Source organism: Temnothorax curvispinosus, unplaced genomic scaffold (genome assembly GCF_003070985.1).
Source record: "Temnothorax curvispinosus isolate PA1 unplaced genomic scaffold, ASM307098v1 QBEX01014331.1, whole genome shotgun sequence".
In the NCBI taxonomy this organism is placed as follows: Eukaryota; Metazoa; Arthropoda; class Insecta; order Hymenoptera; family Formicidae; genus Temnothorax; species Temnothorax curvispinosus.
Genome location: NW_020224111.1, coordinates 294,841 through 319,334, shown reverse-complemented (window position 1 = coordinate 319,334; position 24,494 = coordinate 294,841). Strand labels below are relative to the sequence as shown.

Genomic DNA, 24,494 nt, shown 5'->3' with positions numbered 1-24,494 from the left:
AGCAAATAAAAATTTTTTTCCGAGAGTATATGCAAGCTTGTAGAACGTTGGAATAAGTTCATTGAAAAACAAGGGGACTATGATGTAATTATACGTTCTCTACTATTGTTCTAATAAATTATAAAAATAGAGTGCGGATAATTATTGACACCATCGCATATAACGATGATCGAAATATAAAACAAATTTTGAAATTATTATTTGATATTGTAAGAATTAAATATTAATAGATTATCAATAAATGTTTAAGAATTGATAGATCTAAATATAATAAATATCACAGCAACTACTAATAGATCAACTGAGCTGTACGAAAGAATTCAATCTGACACAGAAGAAATACGAGCCGGTCATATGATTCTTAGCGCGATTAGAGAGAGAGAGAGAGAAAGAGAGAGAGATAAGCTCCAAGTGGACCGCATTATCTGCTGTCAATTCATTTCAAGAAATGCTTATTCAAGAGCATTGTGCGCTATATTGTGCGACTTCGAATGACATTTATGTTATTTGATATTAAATTGACAAGAAAAAAAAGGCAAGATAATTCAATCAACAGTTATTGCAACCTTAACAAAGAATTATATCAAGTCCGGGGTATTAAATACAGATCGTCTAAGTTGCGATTATATGAGGGCAATATAATGATATCATTACACATCGGTTTCGGACTGTTCTGGAAATCATTGAAGACAGACAATGACTAGAAAAATTATAACTAGAATTTATATTGTTAATTTTAATATTGTACACAATACGCACGCACAAAGTAAATATAAATTATACATATATATATAGATAATACATATAATTTATATACAATGTACGTACATAACAAACATATATTTAATTATATACATAATATAAATATCTAATAAATAAATAAAATTTATATAACATTGATTATAATATATATGAACAACAATTAAGCTATTAATAATTTATGGCAGAATTCGAGATAATTTTTACGAAAAATATTATTATTATCTTTATTGCAATCAAGCAAATATACGTTGCAATTATTGTATCAGCAATAACGAGTTTAATTCATTTCTGATGCTGTTACAGGAATGAAACGGAATCTCGGCAATGGCAATGCTGGCTAAAGAACAAATGCCTTAGCTGAAAGCAGATTAAAACAGATGTGTAAAGCGGTGTGCGTCTGATATATACCGTCGATTGATATCGCGGTATTGTCAACACGATTGATGTTAGCCGACGCATGTGCTGGAACTTTCGTTCGCGGTAAAAAATGCCGTAGCCGTGACGTTATTGAGCACAACTGCCGATCACGACAAATTTTTGAATATGCGAAGCAAGATGGACAATATATACAAGCTCTAAATACGTTACGATTTTTACGTATTTAAAGAGAGACTAGAGAGTTTATGTTTCCAAAGAATCGGTAACGATTGTCACTTCTCTATTGTGCGCGTATCTATTCTTAGATTTATCTCACATCCTGTTTCGACAAAATGCGTTCAATAAACGAAAGGATTCATCAGCGTATGACATCAGCAGACGGATCGAAATTTATCGATGAAATTTAGACGACTTAGGGCCGGTATCACAGTCTCCGATTAACGTGATCCTCCGATTAAACTCACTCTTCGTCTCTTTCTAGGGGGACAGTTAGAAAGAGATGCAGAGTGAGTTTAATCGGAGGATCACGTTAATCGGAGACTGTGATACCGGCCCTTACAAAAAGACGTGGGACGTGGATAAAATTTACAAAGAGAAAAAATATCTGGTAGCATTATATCGATGAGTCATTGCATCTGACAATAGTAATATCAACAATTGCGTAAATAAACTCGAAGTCACAGCGAATGCTGCATTCAGCAGCAGGACAAAGCATAGCAAAGTTTATACACATACACACACACACACACACACACATATACATTTCGTTTTATCTTTGCTACACATAATCTGCACCGAATTGCAATAATTAAATACTGACCGATCGCGTTGGCGAAATGAACTTTCTTCTCGGGTATCGTATTCTCCATCGTTGTCCGAAGCTCTTGATGCAGATTTGACACTCTCGCGCTCGTATGCACCAACACCCAGTTGGACCTATATATACTAGTTGTATGACGTAATCCGTTCTGCACGCAATGATTGTCTCTCGAATACTGAGGGGAAGACTACTGAACGCTTCCCGAAGAACACTATGCCACTAGGCCACTATGGCTACTCTCAAGGAATCCCTGCACCCTGCACTCCTTGCGGTGCACGTGGGTGGAAGGGTGGGAGAAGCAGATGAATATGGTCCGAGTGTGCGTCGCTGTATATGCTTGAGAAAAAAAATATTTAGAAACGAAAGCGATAAAGATAACCGATATATAGCAGGCAAACGGGTCAGAATGGACGTGCCTTGCATTAATGGCATATATTTTTTTAGGATGTACTTATACCTTTTTCGTCGTAAAATGAAAATTTACGATCGACGAGATTCTGATGAAAAAAATTTCTCAGATGCTTTCAGAATTAATTGAATGAGGATTTTCGGAATATTTCAGTATCTGTATGTATGAAAATTTCTGATGAATTGCATGGATTTCCTCATATTTATTCAGATTTCTATAAAAAGAAAGATGTATTGGCGGGAGAGAAAAATTTGAAATATTTCATTATTATTATTTTGTCTGAGTTTTTCTAAAAAGTAAAAGTTCCAATTCGTATAAAAAATCTGAAAAAATTTTAAAACTGAGAAAATCTTAAAATTTTCATAGAAATTTTTCTACCAGGGATGAAATATAAAATGCACACAATGAGAGAGACTTTACGATTAAGAATTCTCGATTTTAAAAATTTATAACATCAGTATAGTATACATAGTTATATACTATAAGGTGGTTCAGGTTTTAACAATAAAATTGCGCTAATGTTCTTTATGAGTAAACATAAGAAATAAATGTTATACGTATAATAAAAGTTTTATTACAAATTTACAACAAAAAAATAAAAATAAAAAGTTGCGTAAATGAAAAAAAATCTGTTCTTATTATTAATAAGGTACAGTATGATTTTATTGATGTTAATTATTTAAAAAATATCACTTTATCCTTTATCTGAATAACGTCAATTCCATGAAGCACATACACGCAGTACAGGAAATTAATTACTTTTCATAAAGAATTCTACAGACTGATAAAATAACGTTTACGGAGAGAAATATATATATATATTTTTCCTAATGAATATGTCAAAATATGTGAATATGAGTGGTTATCCGTCGCAATCTCTTGACCTCTAAGATCACTAATTTTATAGCAACTAGATTTTTACATTTTTTTTATATAGAAGCTTTCATAGACCTACATTCTTTTTTATTTTCTTCGTATAGAACACTGATGCAGTGATGCAGTTTGGCCGCAACTTTTAAACTCTAAGACACCCCGTATATCAATATACATGCAATAGCAAGGCGATAAAATATTAATATCCCACGTTTTTTAAATAATTATAATTGTAATAATTACAGAAAGAATTAGAAATTATTAAATTATCATTTAAGGAAAAAAGTCTTTTTATATCGATATTTTATAATTTTTCTGATAAAAATCAGTTTTTTATTATAACGATAAAGATAAATTATTTCTTGGAAAGAGATAAGCAAGGAATATCAATAATGCTACAAGTAGTGATGAATGTTTTTCCAATTTGATATCGACATTTACGGAATATCCCTATAAGAATATCATATCTATCGTGTTACCACAACAAATTTTATAATTATAAAATTCATTCGAATCTAGAGACATTTTCAACTCAAATGCTCTCTAGGGAAATGTTAATTTTTATACAATGGTACACTCGTAACGTTCTGCTGTAATATGAATGTTATAAATATGAGATAGCACCATAATATGAATTTAATAAGTAGGGGAAATCCCTTTTCTTACTGTACGTAAATATAATATTTTCTAACGTGTATGCATATATAAAATTAAAAGGTCTGATTCTGTTATTCGATTTTTTGCATTAAATTGAATGTCACAACATATAATATAATGATTTTCGTGTGGATTGAGGCAGTTGGAAAAGATTGTGTATCACATGTAATCCTTTTCATAGATGTATTTTTTATTTCCGAATATTATATCTGGCGAATAATAATGATTACTTAAATATATATAAAGTCATGTATTACGATGAATGAAGCAAACATCACTATGTACATATAAATATTACATGATTCGCTATATCGCATTCTATCGGAATGCACTCTACAAGTGGCAGCTTATATAATCTACGCGCGAAAATTGTTTAGCGTACTAACTGCGAGATATTGTTAAAACTTTTACTTTCAACATTCCCTTTCAACACTATATGGAAAACGGCGCACTCTGTTAAAAATTCAACATCTGAATTTATCGGACAATCTAACATCAGCTTGTAGCAAATAGTGCTATTAGCTTACTTATACATGTGCTTTGTATTATAATATGACGCGCAAATCGGTCCCGTGTGCGCTGTCAATTTTCGTAAGGCGAACATACCTGAACATCGAGGACGATCAACGGGACCTAGAATAATCTATTTACGAAAGCAATTATTTAGGAAAGTCACACAGGAAATGTCGCCAGTAGAAACGATGTTGGATTCATAATTTCTTCATGATCCGATCGTTTATAACGTCATATTGAAAAAATCTTTTTTTTTTATCTTGCCTCTTTCTTAATTACATTTATATTTTATTTCAGCCATATTTGAGACGTTCAAAATGACCTTTACTGGAGATATACTTCTTTTATACGTTTTTTTTTGTAGGATACATGTATTTTTTTGCGTCAATTGCTGAAAATAGCAGAATCAATGAAAAATATCCACAAAAGGAATGGAAGATGGAGGAAAATTATATATAAAAATCGCTAGTTGTTTAATATAAAAAAAAAATCTGTCGGAGATATTCTCAACCGTTTATGGGCATAAAGTATTCGTGTACTAGGCAGTTTAATATCTGTATTATTCTTATTATTACGATCAAGCAACTACTTGGAGAATTCAGCTATTCTCAATTAAAAAAAGCTTATGGAAGTTCTTACTGGCGAAATGTCTTCTAGGAAGATCTCTTTTATCGAAAAACCTTATTAGTAATCTATAGTGGAAAAAGTATCGTATTATGCACGAGAAATCTGGAACACGTTGCTTGTCGAGAGATTTGATCTCTCTATGTCGAATCTCTCGTCGCAATATCTAATATGCATACGCGTCAATATATAGGCTACTTGTAAAAAGCAGATGCAATACGCAAACGGAACTTGATAAACACTAACAAGAATATATACAACTATCGGAATATTTTCACTGTCTTCATAAATGACATGTCCTGAAAACAAAATCATGGGCCCGTATTCTTATTGCACATTTAATGTTAAATGTTTTATGTCCACAATCAGTACGCGCTTAGAAAATTATACAGACCGAAGTATTATTCTCGCAGGCGAGGATCATCATTTGTTATTGCTTTCTGAATACAAGTTTGGATAAAAAATATGTAAATATATAGAAGCAAAAATCTTAGTGAAGACAACCGTGTTTTAAAATTGTTTGTATATTCTTAATTTTTTTATATAAACAAAAAGTAGGAAGGAACAGAAAAATGGAAAGGAAAAAAAGAGGAAAAGAAGGGAGAGAGAGGAAGAAAAAGAGAGAAAGAGGTAAGGGAGAAAAAGGGGAAAGCCACATTTAATACTAAATGTGCAGCGAGTATGCTTCAAATGCCTACTGAACATTAGCAAATCTATCGCATATTTCACATGGACAATGAACATCATTCAATATGCACTGATAAGTAACTGTAGCGTACACTGAGAATAATCGAAATGTTAGAATGGAAAATTATTACTTCAATAAAACTTCAATAAACTACACCGTTTGATTCATTTTCAGATCAGTGTTATGCTCGGTTGCGTCTTCCATCGAATATCTACACGATTCAACATCCTCCGCGTTCTCTTCTATCTTAACGGAGTCGTCAACCACACGATCATTTCCGGTCTTACACATTTCACCCGATGTGGTTATATTATCTTCAGTTTTGATTTCTTGCTTAAAGGTAATTGCCTGCTTCCTGGCCTTAGTTTCCCTGTTGGTGTCTGTTCTCTCCCTCTCATACATAAACGTTTTCCGTTTTCTTCGCATTGGCTTACACACCTTTTTATACAGCACATTCATCTCTTTTACTCTACTGGTCGGGATCGTCCAGTCCATCTCTTTAGCCGTTGTGTCGGAATTTCGTGTTGGATCCATGCCGCTTTCATATTCCGGAATTTCCAGTCCCAATTTTTTCATGACCGCCACCATTACCTCGTCGACGTTGCCGTTAATGATTAAGTCAGCTTTCTTATCCTACAAATACGTTTTTATTTTGATGGTGAGACCGCAAAAGACCTTATATGCTTTTCTAAATTTATGGCGTGTATAATCTTACATGTTTTGTTGGTTGCAAATTACATATAACGAGACGACCTCCGTATTTTTTCGTATATAAAGGCAGATTACCACTTGGAATAATTTGTAACGTCGTTCCCAGACATATACTTAAATCGGCGACACTAAAAGAACGTCGGCATAAACATTTAATATTTAATATCGAAATGTATAGCGCGCTATTTTCAAGTATTTTCGAGAAATTTTATTATAGAACCTGAGACATTCCGCAAGTCATACTAAAATCATGTGCGCTATTATATTTATAGCTTTAATATAATCCTTGATGTACAGATGTTATAAGGTTTGCACACTTCGAGTTTATCATAATTTCAGCTACTTTGAATATTACTACGTAATATTATAATGACTCACCTGGAGTGAAGATCAGACAGTGTCAAGTCGCTGTCTGGCAAATTATGCTCCCAATCAAGAATGGTATCGTGCATTCGGCCACGGCACGGACGACCGCCTATTTGCTCCGATCTGCATACAGTATCCAACGACTTTTTTCCCACGCTTTTGGTCGCAAAATTACGAATAAATTGCCTGCAAAATATTTTTAATTCCCAGTACTTCCAATGTTTTAATATTCTCATCATAATAAAGTCTATATACGTTGCTATAGTAATTAAACTTTTTTTCTCATATTTATTGTTTATTCGATAAAATTTTTTCAGCAAAATTAAGTGTAACCATACAATTAACTCTAAACAATTTATATACTTTTTTTATCGCGTTCTCTTATGTATTTTTTAAATTATGTCTTTACATGTATGTACAAACCTGCCACACTTGTCACACTGCTCTGTAAACATGTTTCCGTGCAACTCAGCAAGGTACTGCCTTTGTATTCCTGATCGTAGATGCAGCCCATCTATATTCTGACTTATGATAAACTTTACTCTTTCTAAATTAAAAAAAAAAAAAGGATTATGTAAAAAGAGAAAGAGGAAAAAGAAAATGCATGTTTATAAAGAGAATTTTGGACGTTCTTTTACGGTCTATTTGCGAACACTTACTGGCCTCTATCAATTTTTTCAATGCCATGTGTGTCTTTGTAGGAATTGCCTCGTCAAAAGAGATGTTCATGGAAGGTTTCAAGCCCTTCTGCTCCAATGTCCAAACACCATTTGTACCCCTAATGCACAAAAAAAATGTCGCTCATATTGGCCAATACAAACATGTGTGTTACATTCTATTTGCTCAATTTACAAATAACTACAAACTTAGTATATTTAAATTTCTTATAATTTTCCTTTTTAATTTTAAATATTCTCTCGCATAATGAGCATTATGTAATCACGAGACTTGAGACATAAAGTCTTTAGACAAGTTATAAAAGTATGTTTATACGTTGGTGCACTGTATATTTAAAAATACATTAGAATGCTGCCCGAGATTTTCTTTTACAAAAGTGCACAACAACTTGGAGCACTGTTACATGTGTTCAACATGTTCCTATCTCGTACTACTTAATCTTCAAAAAATTCCTTCTGCGTCTTCCCTTTACTGGGATACGTTAAATCGCAGTCTTCGGTGAAAGCTAATTAAAGGATAGGAAGATGGACTGGAGTGATCTCAGGTGCGAAATTCATGATCTCGCGAGTAAAAACGGCAGTTGCGAGATAGTCACCGAAAGTCGGGGATACCAGCCGCGGTGCTGATACCGGCGCCGGTGTGGACGACGACGTGACGCGCGCCTTGTATCCATTCGGCCAGGAGACCACATTTCAAGCGTAGAGTCTCGACGCTGTCGTATCTCTGCAAGCAGACAAAGAATGAGGAAGAAAAGAAGACGAAGAGAGAGAGAGGGAGGAGAAAAAAAAAATAGAGCGCGTCGCTCGACGACTCCGGCGACGGAGGGTAAAACGCCATCGCCGCGTTTACCCACGCGTCGCGACGTCGAGAGCAAAAGTGGAAGAAAGGAAAAATATATATATATCCCGCCGAGAATTCTTTTTTTGTTGTGTTTTTTTTTTTTACCTCCTCCAGTCCCAGCACTCCTTTGTTTTCGTACGGCGATAACCCGTCCGCGTAGCTCGATGACATTTTTGCGCTTACGCGAGTCCCGCGGTGAGTCCCGTCGCCCGATATCCGTAATCACGACGCCTCGAGGGAACGCCACGAACGGCGATACGTGCCCGTCGTCTCACGCGTAGCGGTCCCGACGCGATTTTCTAGCCGCGCTCCGGCCGACCTCCCATGTGCCCAGACGAATACGTAAACAATATGAATCGAGAGCTAATGACCGCGTGCTGTTATGTTTATACGCTACGAATGACGATAAGTGATAGGAAACTCGAGACCCGCGGAGAACGCATTCTGTTTTATAGACTGCACTGCATGCAACGAAATGGCACTTGAACAGAAAGAAGATAATAAACCCCCCGGGGCATGCGCCCTGAGCCGCGCGCCGCAGGAGCGGCGGTCGGTCGGTGTCGTTCCGGACGCCCGCGCCGCGGACGCTCCGGTTCGTCTCGCGTCTATTCAATTCATGCACGAGCCATCGACATCGATCGAGCCCAAAGGGCGGGAATTTCAAAACAAATCGGCGAAACGCTGGCGCGCCGCTCCTCACGTTCACCACGTATTGCATGGCCGTGGAAAGCTATGGAATCTGGAAATGATTTTATTATCAATATTTTGCATCGGTTATTAATATTGACTTTTCTGTCTTTTTCGTAATAAAGATATCTGAAAGACCGATAAGCATTTCGGCTTTATTATAAAAAATTAAAAACTTCTTTTCTTCGTCAGTGAAATTTAATAAGCGGTATTATTTGACCAAACTGTTCCTCGTTGCGATATATTATTATGTAATATGACTTCGTAGGTTTAGTACTCTGGATAAGGACACAAAACGAGTGTCGAAACGTCGAGGATTTAATTAATGTAAAGCGTCAGTTTGGTCAAATAATACCGCTTATTTATTATAATAATAGATAAATATATAATATTTTAAGTTTTGATTCAAAATATTTCTCTCATCTCATCAGGGACAAGCGTGAATTTAATGCGCAAATTTGCACAAAATTGAACTTGACTGCGCTCGATCGACTGAAACAGAATTGTGCAGTTTTTTAAATTGAATAACTATAACGATAATTTAAAAGACAAAGTTTATTATAGTATGTATCACGTTTCGTTCGAATATAGAGAGAAAGCTTAGTTCAATTTCAAGTTTTCATTTGTCTTACTGTAAATATTTAAAAAAATGCACCACTTTTTTTGTCTAATTTTGTTGGACTCGAGAGGCGCAAAACAGAAGAAGTCTTACATACTTGTTTTATGAAACGTAAGGAAAAACGAGACGAAAGAGCTGACTCCTTAGAGGAATACCACAAAAGAATATGCTCCGATTTTAAAGAATCGAACTCGGAGATGAATATTAATTGTGATAACATTTAGAGAAATGAGCGTATGTTGTAAAGACTTTTACATGCAGTAAAAGTCTTTGTTTCCTTCGAGCAAATTTATGGACACATGATAAAGCGAAAATATCCTCATTTCAACCTCGGCGCACGTATTTCTCTCAAATAAAAATTTCTCGGCATCGCGGCAGATCAAACTCCGATTAATTTTATCGACAGTTAACTTGTCAGAAAATACAGTATTTTATTAATACATGCAGTGGAATTGTTAGTTCTCTTTTGTAATTTGGCACTAAAAGAAGAAAGAAATTAGTCCCTTTTTGTAATTTGAAAAGGATTGAAAAGGATAAAAAATTGGAATTATATTAATTATACAACTAATTGTAAACATTTTATTTAGATATTTGACGTTGGTTAAAGTGCAATCTAATCAAAGTTTGTTTTTGATCATCGATCGAAGTTTGATTAAACTCGATCGCCGAAGCGATTCTGAGGATTGTATCGAAGGAGCGCTCTGGGTAAAAAAAAAAAACAAGAAAAAAATAATTATGCAACTCGCCATAAGATTCCACGAGACGGAAATGGACGTAGGGGGCGTCCCGCGTCCACCCTCCGTCGCTCTCGCTCACAATCCTCCTCGATTCCCGCCGATCTGCGCCGATCCTCGGCACTAGGGAAAGCTCCTCCCGCACGTGCTGCCGCCTGCCGTTCGGCGGTCGCGTTAACGCGCTCCGCTCGAGTGTGTATACATTCGAGTACATATGTACTTGCTTGGCCGAGTGAGGGGGAAGTGAACGCGCGCCGCAACGAAGGAACGAAGAAAGATGCGGGGCGCCAGGAGAAAAAAGAAAGCCCACCACCACTGAGGGCACTGAGTGACTGAGTAGCTCCAGATCGAGCATGCGGTCAGTCGAGAGGGTCGAGAGAGACGTTGCGTCGGTTCTCGCGTACAATCGGCAGGTACACATACCTGTGCGTCTATCGAGAAAGAAAGAGCGGGAGAGGGAGAGAGCGAGTGTGAACGAGAACAAACGAGCCGCGCGGCGAGTTGGGCGCGTTACGTCGTCGATGCGTGCGACCAGGTGATTCAAGAAACACTCCCCCTCTCCTTAGTTTTCTCTCTTCTCTCTCCCTCCCACCCTCGTGCCACATTCTTTCTCTCTCTCTCTCTCTCTCTCCGTCTCGCTCATCCGCCCGCTTTCTCCCTCTCTCTCTCTCCCCTTCTTACTCGCACCTACTTCGACTCACACCCTCCCCGGTATATAACCTCAAACCGTCGGCGAGCTCGTGTCGCGCGTCGCTCGCCGTTAACGCCGTGTGTTTTTCGGCCGCGGCTGAACCGGGGGTTCCGGATGTGCGTGGCGCGGTTCCTGCTGTCGCAGCGGGTGTTAGTGAGCTCCGGCGGTTTCTCACCACATGCGACTCGTAAGTACTCTGTACTCTCTCGTCGGTATTTTCTTTTTTTTTCCTCTCCCTCTCGCGCCTCCCCCATTCTCTCGTGCCCCGCGGTCGCCGCGCGTCCTCGACGCGGTTTTTCCTCCATGCCGGGCGTCCGCGAAGTCCCCCCCGGCGATTTTTCGCGCGAGTTACCGCGCGTGAATTCCGCTGGCGGGCCCCCCGGCGCGGGCGTGCTTTCGGGGACGCCGTCGAGGATACTACCCCCCCCCCCCGGCCTTTCCCTCCGGCGGTTTCCACCGGGCGTTTATCGTCCGCGCGTCGTCTCTGCTCCCTTTTTTCTCCCGTCCCCCCTTTCTCCGAGCGAAGGAATTTCATTTCACCGAGAGCGACATCTCATCACGCGTTCACCGTTCGGACGTTAAGACCTTTGGGACGCTGGCTCCTGGAACGCCGCTTTTAGACCCGCGCGCGTGCGGAACCGCGTTCGAGTTGAAAGTTTTTCTAAAGCGATGTAAAGCGAAACCGGAAAGCGCGTTTATTTTAAGTGGAACGAAGACGAAGACGATCGGGGCGGGTGCCTTTGCCCTCGAGGAAGAGCGTATGGGCGTCCCTTTGGCGAATGGTATTTTTGACTTTTGACCGGAGTAAACATTTTTTCTCGCGCTCCTTCGAATTAGGCCTGTTCGTCTTTGCTCAGCTTCTTGTACGATTCATCTTTCCCCCTTTTCTTTTCACGTTCGAGAGAAGAGAAAAAGAGATGAACTGTGCGAGAAGTTCAGCGAAAATGAAGACAGGCCTGTTGTTTTCCAGAGTTTTGTGCCTCTCGGTCCTTCCGCTCTTTCCAGAGACAGAAAGCAACGATCAATTATTTTGTTATTATTAATTTGTTATCAATTTGTCTGATCATTTATGGCGAGACACGATCACTGTTAATTTATTTCGACCAAACTTTGACTAGCTTATCAACACCTGTTTATTAACACGGACGCAATTGTTAATTTTTCATTGTCCGACATGTGCAGAAAGAGAGACTCAATTAGCGACGAATTACGTGCCCGGAAATTTTGCTCGAGTTATTCTGCGCCGGACGAATTAATCGCTCCATATGTTAAAGGGTTTCCGTGTTTCCCGAGTCTTGTAAACGAAAATATTCTCCCACGTTGCGCCTTCACGAGCGCGTATTTTTTCCCCAAAACGAAAGTTTTCTACATTCGGGCTTCGAGCGCGAAATCTGCGATCTCTCCGAATAAACAGAATAAATGAAGATGATCAGAAGCGGTAGCGCGTTTGCTCGACGGGCGCTAAATGACGTGCTAAATAAACGAGAATGCGGGCTTTGTGTGCGATAAGGAAAAATACGCGTATATTTTTCCGTATTGAATAACGATCCGGCGGTTCGCGCTATTCGACGACGTGACAAGGTCGCGCTACTTTGCGTAAATTGCTCAAGAATTGTTGCGAAAGAAAACAATTACTTATCTAGGATGAGACTCGAAAATCAATAATATCGTGCACGCAGGTTTGACCAAGAGTCGCGCGTATACGCGCCGCGCCGGGGGCTCGCTCTTATCTAGTTACGGCACAGTCCCTGCCCTTTTCGCTTGATGTCATAACAAGCAAACATACGGAAAGTTTATTTTGTACATATACGTATATATGGAGTAGCATCTTAAGACGGATGCTGCCCCAAGGACAGGCATCTCAACAGATTTTGTCTGGATTCTTCCGCCAGGAAAACTGTTTCACATTTTATGCAAAATAAACATTGGAACATATGAAAATTTTTGTATAACAATTAAAAAAATTATTATATACACTATAGAAAATTTTTGTGTAATTAAAAAATTATTTTATATAATAATTTTAATTGTTAGACAAAATATAAAATTATTATATCTTCTAAAATTCTAAAGATTTGTGTCAGTTTCATTAAATTGATTATCAATTTTATTATGTAATTGTACTATTCTAGCTTCAGTTTGTGATTGCGTTCCCGCGAAGATCGTAAGTAACGGCGCGTGGTTTGCTAAGACGAGGAAATGTCTCGGGAAATGTACATAAAATTCATCGCGATTAATATTACTAGGCACAAAAAGATCCAGCCTTATGGCTTATTTCTACTTGTGTTATCTACATATCGGTCAAGTTTATTTGTACTAGATTGTATATATATATATATATATAAAACAAATGTTAAAATTATACTTATTACATTAACGTCTAATTTTTTTATTTTAGAATAATTATAATATTAATATAATTTGGCTATTTTAGAATAATATTGTTATATTAATATATAATGTTATTTTAAAATAATAAATAATTGTGGTGTAAATATTAATTATTCTTATATATATATATTTTATAAATAGAACTGTTATTTCCCGTTTATTCTTTCCGATTATTAATTTTAGACGATGTCACATTTAAACATCGTTATGCTAAACATCTCATCATTTCTCTGCGACAACCACGTGAATTTGATAAGGCACGTTTTTTTCCGCAGTAGTAATCGCGCGACGATAACATTTTATACCTCATGTTTCATAAATAGAAATAAGCTAGAATTTCAACACGTGCGATACACATTCCAGTTTCAAACAGTATTTTAAAATAAAAAATAAGATTTAATGACGAAAAGAAAAATAATGAAATTCATTGTCGCCTAACACGATTTTAACTGCCACGCGACATATCGAGTGGATAATGCAAAAAAGAAACAGAGCAATGCGAAAAGAGGTTTTTAATCGAGTCCGGAACAAATTTTATAACGTGTGAGGAATTTCGATATACTCGCGGTGCGTTCCTAGATCGCGTTCGGGGAAAGTCGACACGTATATTCGATTTCTTCTCTCTCTCATCGTGTATATCGGAGGGAGAATGCTGCGCTTCGTGCGAGTTTTATGCGCGGCATTAGAACTTCGGAACGCCATGAATAAATCATGGATGCAGCCGAGGAATTTTTGTTCCAAACTTTTCGCTCGAAAATTCAATTTTTCAGGGGGTCGCCGCGAAAATTCCGGTTCGATTTTGCGCGCGCGCGCGGACGGCCGCCCTTTGAAGGGATTAACGATAACCACGCCTTGTTGTAGACACTAAAAGCCCTTTTGTACGTAACACGGAATGAAATATTGCCGAGGTAGTGTGCTCGCGTGACATTGAGGCCTTAAGGAGGATCGACCGAAGGATAACTCGGCGAGGTATTCTGATATGTATGTAGATAATAAACCCTACCTGATTAATGCCTGTCACTTCTTCAATCAATGGAATGAGCCCAAAAGCCTGAGAGATTATCCGATATTGCGTAATTGAATTTAAGGACCGTAACTTGTTACACCCTAATGATTATTAATCGCTCTGTGGTAAATAAAGTATTGCCTTTTTTTAAAAAAAACATTGTTTTGAAAATCTTTCCTTTTCGTAGTCATAATTTTTTAAATTGTTATACGAAACATGTAAAATTATTATATTTTGTAATTCTAAAGATTTTTATGTTAGTATAATAAAATAGATTTTCTGAAATCTTCACTTTTGGCAATCATTCTAAATTGAAAATTTTATGAATGTTGTGTCAACAGTTCATACGTCTCGTTTCTATATGTCGAGTATGTACGAGTTCTTCTCTATTTATGGCACGGCCAAGGACGTATTTACATAGAAGCTAAAATTGAAATTTAACATTCGGACTTCCAGTCGCAAAGAAATCCGCAACATTTTTTTTTTTTTGAAATATTTTTAAAGTTACTTTGTAAAGTTGTAAAGTTGGAACGAATTTGTTTTTCTGTATTTAAGTATTTTCCTTAATAACATATATATCCCAAACTTTCTTTTGTTCACATATTTCTTTACTTCTTTGCTGTATTAAAAACAAAAGATACATGGAAATGCTTTATAATTTTGAAACTCGGACTATTTCTCGTAAAAATAACAAAATCTGTTGGGAAGAACTCCGAAATCCGCTTCTTCGATCGTGTTTCTATACCCGAGAAGCAGCACAGAAATTATTGCCTTTATAGAAAAAACAGTAACGCGAAGAAGCATTTTTGGATGCTTTATTCCTTCTTAAGCCGCTCCTGGCAACCGTCGTCCCGGTGCCGGGTTGTTTGGCGACGTTTGGACCTAAGAGATGAAGGGTTGTGCGTCATCACCCAGTTTCAGACGTTCGAGTATGGCAAACTCGTTCGTCGATGGTGTACAATTTCTTTTTTCCTCGCGCGTGCGTGGATCAACACGGCACAATTTTTCTCGACTGATTTTCTAGGGCTGTTTCTGAGGACGAGGAGGAACCTAAGGGCGCGTGTAAGAGGCACGTGTAAGGGTGTATACCACGAATAATCGCGCGTAAATTTTCCGGCCTTCCGCACGATTTACGCAAACAAATTACGCTTCTTATTCGTGTCCCTTCTTTATCTCTATCTTTCGTGGATATTTTATACAACGCAAGAACACGATGAGAAATGAAGCTATATCAATTTTGCGGTACAAAGATATACGCAAAATAATTGAATAAAAGGGGGAAAAAGTCTCTCGCCGTGCAAACTTGTTAGACGGCTCTTATCAGAGTTACGTTACAAAATTTAGGATTTTTATTTCTGATTTTTTTTAATACTTAAAATCTAAGGATTAATTTCTTCTTTTCTCCCTTTTCTTGTATAGTTAATTTTTCCTGTTATTGCTTGTGAAAAGTGATAAAAAAAAAAGTTATTCTTAATTCGAAACGTTACGTAATACTGAAAATAAAGTAACATTGATAAGAAAAAATGTTTAGTAATGTTAAAAAGTTTTGGGTACAAAACTCCACGTTTGGACCTTAATTAGTGCAGGTTTTGCAGAGACGAGGGTTAAGCTGGAGATTAATATGTCATTTATAAAATTGAAAGAAGCTCCGGGAGAGAAAGCCTTTTTATCTTTACGAAAACAATTTTCCCAAAATCTCATGCTTATATCGCAAGCGCGTCTCATGCCAAACTAACTTACGTGAATAAAGTTTCAGAAAAGCTCATCAATTTGATTTTGAAGTGTTAATATTGGCCTGATATATGTGTCGGTGCACAATGAATTCGCGGGATCGATAACGCCAACTCCGGAACCGATGATTCAGGGGATCAGGGATCAGGGCAATCAGCTCTTGTGTGCACAGTATTCCGTTTATTCTAGCGATATGAATAGGCTATATTAACTGTAAAATCCGTCTTGAATCGGAACGTAGGCACTGCGCGTTCAATCAGCTTCTGATTAAGCCTCAGGCCCACACACGAAAACTAATCCGAGCTCTAATTACGATACGACCGTAGAATTGTAACGCAACGATAACGAGATAACGAAATCGCATGTTTTCCCGATCGTTTCTCACCAGTCGGAACGATTGGGCTGCGCGAAAGTTGAATTATCATCTTGCTCTACGAATATTAGAGCGTGAATTGACCGCATGTGCAAGCCGCGCGGGCACTTCTGGCCTAATCGTCTGGAAGTCGCCTAATCACTCGCTGATATTTGTAAACGAGGTCAAGAGAAGACAATGAAATTATCCCACGAGGTCACGTTACCGCAATCGCGATTAGTTATAGTAGCAATACTCCTATAGATCTCAACTCTCGAACGACGAGTATCGTTCGCTATATTTCATAAAAAAAGGGGTCAGATTAATTGCATGTATAGATGATAAGATAAATTCATAATTGTCGATAATTATCTTATCTTTTCGTTATCCCACGTGGCATCAGTTGTCGAATGGACAACAAAGAAAAAGCGAGATAATATCTGAATTTATCACGTTCGTTATATATGTGAATTTTTTTTCGTTGCATAGGAAGTGTATCCAATTTTTATCTGCCGGGTATTTCCCCGAATAAAGATTAACGCGCGATCCGTCCGAGTTTCACAACAAGAAGATAATTACAAAAACGCGAGTAGCCCGTGCTTTCCGGGCGAGATGCTCTATCTTTAATGTTGGATCCTACATTACAGCAACACGAAGCCATACGAAGTGGATTATCTCGATTAAACACGAGGTTTCTTGCTCATAGCTTATGCAGATTGCCGAGGATCTGCTTAGGAAACGTAAGCACACACACGCACACACATATATATGTCTGTGTGTGTGTATATATATATCGGGCGATATTGTCGATATGACCGATACTATCCGGTCGTCATCCGGCATTAGCATTCCACGTGCATTCTTGATATTCGATCTCGGTCTCACATACGTGAGGAGATTAGAAATAGATACTTTAAAGTGTTTTCACTCTATTGGCTGGGGCTTAATTCACCTCCAATATAGAACTGTGTCTACGTAAGAGATGCAATGGTGGAACGTACAGACGCACGTACATAGACGCTCATATACACACACACACACACACACACACACACACACACACACACACACACACACACACACACAATTGCACACACGTGCAGCAGCAGCAGGCACTAGAGCCTAGTTTCGCCGTTAGAAATTAAAAAATTTATCTACCAATGATGTTTGTCGTGGTTTAACATGTCTCGGTTTGACTTCAGGCTGACCTTAACTGAAGTCGATTAACAAATCGATCGAACGGCTTTTTCGTCTTAATAACGCACCGCCCCGTTTCTAATGGACACCAGTCTGGTACTTACGACGATGCGAAGTAATGAATTCATTACGTGCTAATCGACCGTCGCTATTCGTTCGTGAACTTCTCCGTGTCCTTGACGTACGACTGAAAAATATATAGCACAAGCTGCTTCGAAATTATATAGTTGCGATACGGAGCATGTCACGTCTCGTCACAACTCGTGCTGCGTGTTTTGTCATCAAAAACAACAAATACCGTTAACTTGAGTATTTTCCCATTATTTTTCGTAAGGGTGGGACGGCAATGCCTATCAGAAGTATTTTACAATAGAAATAAGAAAGTCTATAGAATTTACTATAGAATATACTACTATAGAAATAAGAAACGAGAAATGGCAAACGAGCCGATATGAAGATAGATATGCGTAATACTTCGCGTGACTTAATGAAAAATTGCAAGGTAAAAACTTTTAATGTGACAATCAGGATACGATGCACTTGAGCAAATGACAAATTCAGTACGATGTATTACTATTTTTTATTCTGAATAACCAATTTCCGGGATTATGAATAATATCTTTATCAGATAACATTCCACGTTCAAATTGAATGGCATAATGTCGCGATCTATTATCTATTGGGGCCGATTGCGAGAGCTAACATAAAAGTCGTGTAACAGTTGTCGCCTGTTTGCGCTCGGAATTAGTTCTCCCGTAAGTCTACTAAAATCTACGAATGCACCATTGTTGTGTTGCGCTCATCTGGCTTGTTAAAAGAAAACTTTTATCGATTTTCCCCGCAGAGTTACTTTTGCAGTTTATACGAATATTGTTGCAAGAGCTCGTCCGCGGTTTCTGAGTAAAATTGGTTTTGCAATTTAATTCGATTTTACAATTTAACTTGCGCAAGCTCCCCACGCATGTAATTTAAAGTTATACCTTTATTACATTAATTCTCGCCGAACATAAATTCTCCCCCCCAATTACGCTGTCATAATTTTAGATATAAATAAATAGCTTAACGAATTTCTAATTTTGTTAATGCAAAAACGGATTTTCGTATTTTACTACATACCTACTAAATGTGTACTTTATATAAATTTCAATTTCAAGCTTACTCAGCCGTTATCAAGCAACGTTATCGCTAAGGGATTTCTATACACAGGCGTTATAAGTATGTAGACGCTATAGCTTTCGTAAATATTTGAGTTTTCCAACTTGTAATAATTTAGTAATATGCTACCTTGTTTCAATACTTTTCCCTCTAAATGAGTTTTAGATTCCTTATATTTCGATTGATCGATAAAAAGGTTGTTTATTTATTTAAAATAAAAGCGCGTCCAATCATATAGCTCTATAAGATACATCTAAGGAAATACGTTATAAGTATGAAGTTTATCGTTATCTATTGCAAACAGCGTGTGTATAAACAGTATCAGTACGTGTATGTTGTAATTTCGTACATTCATACTTAATAGCTGCTTCTGGTCTATGCAGGTATCGATACGAAAATGATACTTGTCGAGTAATAAAAGTCTAAATAATCTCTGAATGAATCATCGAATAAGATGCCAGAATCGCCTTCAGCGGATGGCTATCAGTGTCGATAGCTAGTCATACGTTATACCTCGTGCGCGATCCCTCGTGGTATCCATTGATTCGTGTGGGAAACTTCTTGCGAACGGCATTACTTAATACTTCTTAACTTAGCGAGCTCACGAGCTCCGAGTAGAATTATTATTGTTTATGAAACTTTTAAAACTCGCTTCTCCTTGGACGTGCGCGAGAAGTTAATATATACGTAAGATTCTCTCACATACGTGCTTTGGACAATCATTTTTAACAACCTAACACTCCCTTGGCGCTTGATATTTTTTATTATTTCATTAGATGGAGCCATAAACAAGTGAATTGCAAATATATATATATATATATATATATATATATAATTAATTAATATATAATTTAACATACGTACACACGCACTTTAGAGAGCGCTATAAAATTTTTGCTCGTAAAAAAGTATTTTATACATATAGTTTTAGGATAAGAGATTTTATAGTGCTTTCTGAAATAAAAATTTACAAAATGTTCACAATTTTAGATAAAATATATTCTATGAAACTGATACTATCCGCAATGAGGACGCGCGTGAGGCATACAAGATTGTAACAATTAATCTGCAAGTGCGAAAACAAATCCAGCTAATCGAGAATGTTATTATTTGTATTTTGCAGGCAGAATCCGATGTATATGATGAAAGGGGCTTATTAGTATGCTGGATAAGCGGCGGCTACATGCCTCCGGTACTTCGCCATGCACCCTCATCTTTGTGGTCGTTTTGGCACTAACTGGATGCTTCTCGTTTTGGATTCACATCGATGGTTCAGGATCGCCGATCCCCTACTCCAGCGGCGGTGTGGCCGCGCCAGGATATATCCTTATATTTCCCGGAAACGTCACGCCCTCCACGCAGCCCTACTCAATAAACGAACTTCCGTCCGATGATAAATCTACGCTGATCAACATCACGGACTTCAGGTTCCTTATGAACCACAATCCCTGCAACCGTACGCAGCCATTGCTGTTAATGTTGGTTCATTCGGCGCCAGGGAATTTCCCGAAGAGGCATGTCGTGCGAGAGACCTGGGGTCAACAAGCGCCGGACGTGACTTTATTGTTTCTCGTGGGATACTCGGAGGAGTATCAATCCAGGCTCGAGGAGGAGAACAAGAAATACCAAGACTTAATACAGGGAAACTTTCTTGATGCCTACAGAAACATGACCTACAAGCACGTTATGGGATTAAAGTGGGCTACTTATTATTGTCCAAGTAAGAAGAGAACGGAATTCCATCTCCACCGTCATAGTTATATAACTCGATTTTATTTCTTTTCAATTTACGATCATGTTGCTTTTTTATATTTTGTATCAGATATCAGACATTAAAAATCTCGGAACAATTTTACAACGATATGAATAACAACCGAGTTAATTAGATATCTGCTTGATTAAGTGTAATTTCCTTCTTGAAAATCTTTCTTGAAGAGAACACACGATCTTTATCTTTTTCTTTTCCAATTTTCCTTAATATTATGTAATATTAGCCTTATGTAAGGCTATATTATGTATACCTGATTTTGACGTTGTTCTCGTATTTTGTTTCAGGTGCCAAATATATTCTTAAATTAGACGATGACGTTTTTGTTCATTTACCGGCCATGCTGGACTTTCTTACGCATGGCCTTTCGCCGTGGGGTGCAAGACGTCTGATTCTCTGTGATCTTCTGTCGGCTTCCGCAGTGAAGAGATCTTGGCGCTCGAAATGGCGCGTCTCTCCTCAGGAGTATCCCGGTAGACTTTATCCCACGTACTGTGCCGGATGGGCGATCTTATACTCCCCCGATAGTGTATTTATACTGTACCGCGAGGCCCAGAAGCAGCCGTACTTCTGGATCGACGACGTGCACATTACCGGGACACTGGCTAGGAAAGTAAATTTAACACAAACCTCATTACACTCTTGGGTGCTTACGACCGAGAGCATGCGGGACCTGCTGTCGAACCCGAGCGCTCGACGGGATTTTCTGTTCGGGCCTCCGGATCTAACGGAGAGCGGAATACGAGCCTTACATAGTCTGGTTACTAAACCACGGCCTAGCAGTGAAAGCCTATTGAATTAAAAGTTTAATAGAACAATTTCATTATACTTGGTCGCCGTAATGCGAGGACCGAAGAAAGGAAGAGAGGTACGAATAGCGAGTGTTCTTATACTTTCTGCGTATCTTAATTCTACATGCATCGCGGTATGCCCTGTACAACAGTTCAACCTAAGTGTTCGATTATTTGCACAATGTACAAACGCCATGTTATGTGTGACACGTACGTAATAGTGCGTTACATATATATGCATATGTGTGTGTATATAGATATAGATATATATTATATGTACACATACAGATGCGGCAAACACATATGCATGTGTAACAAAATATTACGCGAAACTAGCAATTGTCTAACTTAAACAAGGAATGAAACGGGTATAATTTCGGTGATTTCAATTTCCCGTAGATATCAAGAGACACAGTCGTGTCTCGCGCCAAGTCACGGCCAGCAAACAGCGAGGCGGAAACGTGTATACTTATATGCAATTCGCCTAGTTCAGAGTACTTTAAATTATCTTAGAGTAATGCCTGGACCGACCGAGTTCCTAATATTTGGAAAAGATCCTTACGCCGACCGTTGCATTTACATTGTCGCGATAATACATAGGGATCAATATCACGCGTTTGTGGCATCCGAACTCGGCGGAATAATACCGGTTTCAATTCCTGTATTCAATTATTATTTATATTCGGAAAATACTCAGATATATAGTGTAGGTTTATCCGCGTTATATTTACTTACTAAATTGAAAAGGCTCATTTCTCTACTCGAGACTGTCAATCTGTAATCAGGGCTTGTAATCAAATGTTGTTTTAAATAAAACTAATTCCGAGGACGTTCACAATTTTACATTCTAGGTTTTTTAAATTTTTAAATTATAATTGTATGTATTTTTATAATTATGACATGAAGTAACCAATTGTTTACACCACAATTGTAGTACTTGTAATTATATTGCAATACCTAAGTTTTTGATGTATAGATTGTATTATTTTATCAGTCATTTGACTGCTGTGTAGTACGCACGCACACACACACGCACACGTATTTATAAATTTCTGCGTTAAATGTGGAAAGCGAGAACAAATATTTTATTATTGCAAATCAATTTGTAGACATCTATTTGTAAGATTTTTCGCGATATTTTACTTGTATATATCTTCGATTATATGTGACGAATGATTATTACTCGGTTTAGTAAATTGCTTACGAGCCCTGATTATCAAGTGAATTGAATTAAGTTAAACTTGATATTTTGTGCAACCTTCGAAATATTAATTTGTTACTCTAAAAGGACAAAACATCAGCTATTTTTTTATTTACACTTATAAAAATGCCAACATGTATACAGGTGACCCTCGAATAACACGGTACTTGAATTGCACGGCGTCTCGAATCTTCTTAGTCGTATTGCTCGATTCCGAACGTCGTGACTCCTCTGCATATATCTGTGCGTCAGATCTACAATTTAAGCCGATTTCGCTATCTATAGACGGGTTCTCGTGGCAAGACTCCCGGTGGGTTGCCATTACTTTTCGAGTCTCGAATAGCACGGTAAAAAATTGTGTCAGTCCTACTTTTCAAATTTTTTAGTTATTTTTTTTATAATTCCTTGAAACTAAATGCTCAATTTTATATGGATCTGCACACAGTCTTGATTTACACGGTTTTCAATAACATGGAACGTGATCTTGTATGAACCTTAAATCTCGAATAACATCAATAATACCAATAACACCAATTATTCGAAGATTACCTGTATATAAATATGGGAAGGATAGTATTAGTATTGAAGAGGGCGGCGAAAGTTCAACGCGAAACTTGCGTGTCTCGCGTTCGGAAACATGCTCCTCTCGCAGTGATAGAAATTTGCGAGAGATTGAGCGTGTTACTTTATTGTAAATTTATTAATTGGCGACAAGCAACGGAACTTCATTGTGGAGCCACACTTGTGAATGTACTTAAATGTAATGTAATAACAAGGAAATTTTAAGATATTACATTGTTACGCAAGAACATTAACGAGTCGGATTAATATTGTTACGTAGCAACAAGTACAACCCCAAAACAAAGGGTCCACTCGCAATTAGATACAGAGATCGCAGATATTTGTCCGTTTTTGAACGTCTATAAATTTTTTATGTGAAAATCCGTTGGTCATCACGATTGTATCCGGTACTATGAAAGTACGTGCCTGCAAAACTGTAACGTGTCAAGCGTGAAAAACGTGCTAGCTTTTAGTTACCGTGATTTTTTTAGGGTCGATAGTGATTCGCATTGTACTGTCTTCTTGTTTTTTTTTTTTTTTAATCTAAAATACAACGAATGTGTATACGGAATAAAACACACAGGATTCCACCCGTCAGCACCGTACTCAGAGCCGAATCTCCTGTTGTGATATAACAGAGACGGGAGAAATTCGGGCTCTATCGTCACTTCAAGTATTAATTCGCAAATTCTGGAACTGGGCAATATATTCATATTATATTATAGCATAAAGAAATTGGTGATTATTAATTACTAAAGGATCTCACGCATTATTCCTCTATGTATGTTCTCGAACGTTTTTACTCGTTACTGAGTTCTTCTTTATACATACCATTGCATGTTATCACGTATCATTTTCGGAAAGAGGGAGATATCCCTATTGCGATAATATCAAGTATCGCATAGCATAATATAATTCTTGTGATGGAATAAATATACTTATAATTTAAATAAATAATGGAATTATTTAAATTACACGGTGTATTTTTCATGTTCATTCGTATTGGCTTTGCGTAACTTTTATTCGTTTAGCGAACAAAGATATATTTAATAATCGTAAACAACATTAAATATATAACTTAACGTGAAGAAGCGTACGCAGAGATGAGCTCAATGTCAAAAGTAATGAATGAAATATATCACTAATAGTCTAAATGCAAAATTAGAAATTAAATATACAATTATTACGTGTATATAAAAAGAGTTGCGTTATAAGTGTTAATTAGTGATCACTACATCTGTGATAATTGTAGAGTTAGATGAGACAATCAGATATTACGACTGAATAGGGT

At 37.5% G+C, this 24,494-nt stretch overlaps 3 protein-coding genes across 7 annotated transcripts in view; 1 reads left to right on the top strand and 2 right to left on the bottom strand.

Moving 5' to 3' along the window:
• The window catches only part of LOC112464608, a 3,795-nt gene extending 1,622 nt beyond the window's left edge, over positions 1-2,173 (bottom strand). Inside the window, exon 1 of the mRNA XM_025031720.1 lies at positions 1,961-2,173. Within this exon, the coding sequence (XP_024887488.1) occupies positions 1,961-2,009 (49 nt within the window). The 5' untranslated portion in view covers positions 2,010-2,173. The remainder of the gene's footprint in view (positions 1-1,960) is intronic.
• Positions 2,174-4,068: 1,895 nt separating this feature from the next.
• LOC112464607 (NAD-dependent protein deacetylase Sirt6) lies at positions 4,069-8,825 on the bottom strand. Its single transcript, XM_025031719.1, has 7 exons — positions 8,425-8,825; positions 8,075-8,202; positions 7,461-7,579; positions 7,225-7,348; positions 6,814-6,987; positions 6,440-6,563; positions 4,069-6,357 (listed from the first exon to the last, which is right to left on the bottom strand). The coding sequence occupies exons 1-7, from the start codon at positions 8,488-8,490 to the stop codon at positions 5,875-5,877; spliced, it is 1,218 nt and encodes a 405-aa protein (XP_024887487.1). The 5' UTR covers positions 8,491-8,825; the 3' UTR covers positions 4,069-5,874.
• A 1,474-nt stretch (positions 8,826-10,299) lies between these two features.
• LOC112464595 (beta-1,3-galactosyltransferase 5) lies at positions 10,300-24,412 on the top strand. 5 transcript variants are annotated; one of them, XM_025031684.1, is made up of 3 exons: positions 10,300-10,772; positions 20,006-20,602; positions 20,938-24,412. In XM_025031684.1, the coding sequence occupies exons 2-3, from the start codon at positions 20,044-20,046 to the stop codon at positions 21,450-21,452; spliced, it is 1,074 nt and encodes a 357-aa protein (XP_024887452.1). In that variant the 5' UTR covers positions 10,300-10,772; positions 20,006-20,043; the 3' UTR covers positions 21,453-24,412. The 5 variants fall into 5 exon arrangements, with proteins under 5 accessions (XP_024887452.1, XP_024887451.1, XP_024887449.1 ...); XM_025031683.1 differs by having other exon boundaries at positions 10,300-10,894; XM_025031681.1 differs by having other exon boundaries at positions 10,301-11,237.
• Positions 24,413-24,494: the final 82 nt, after the last annotated feature.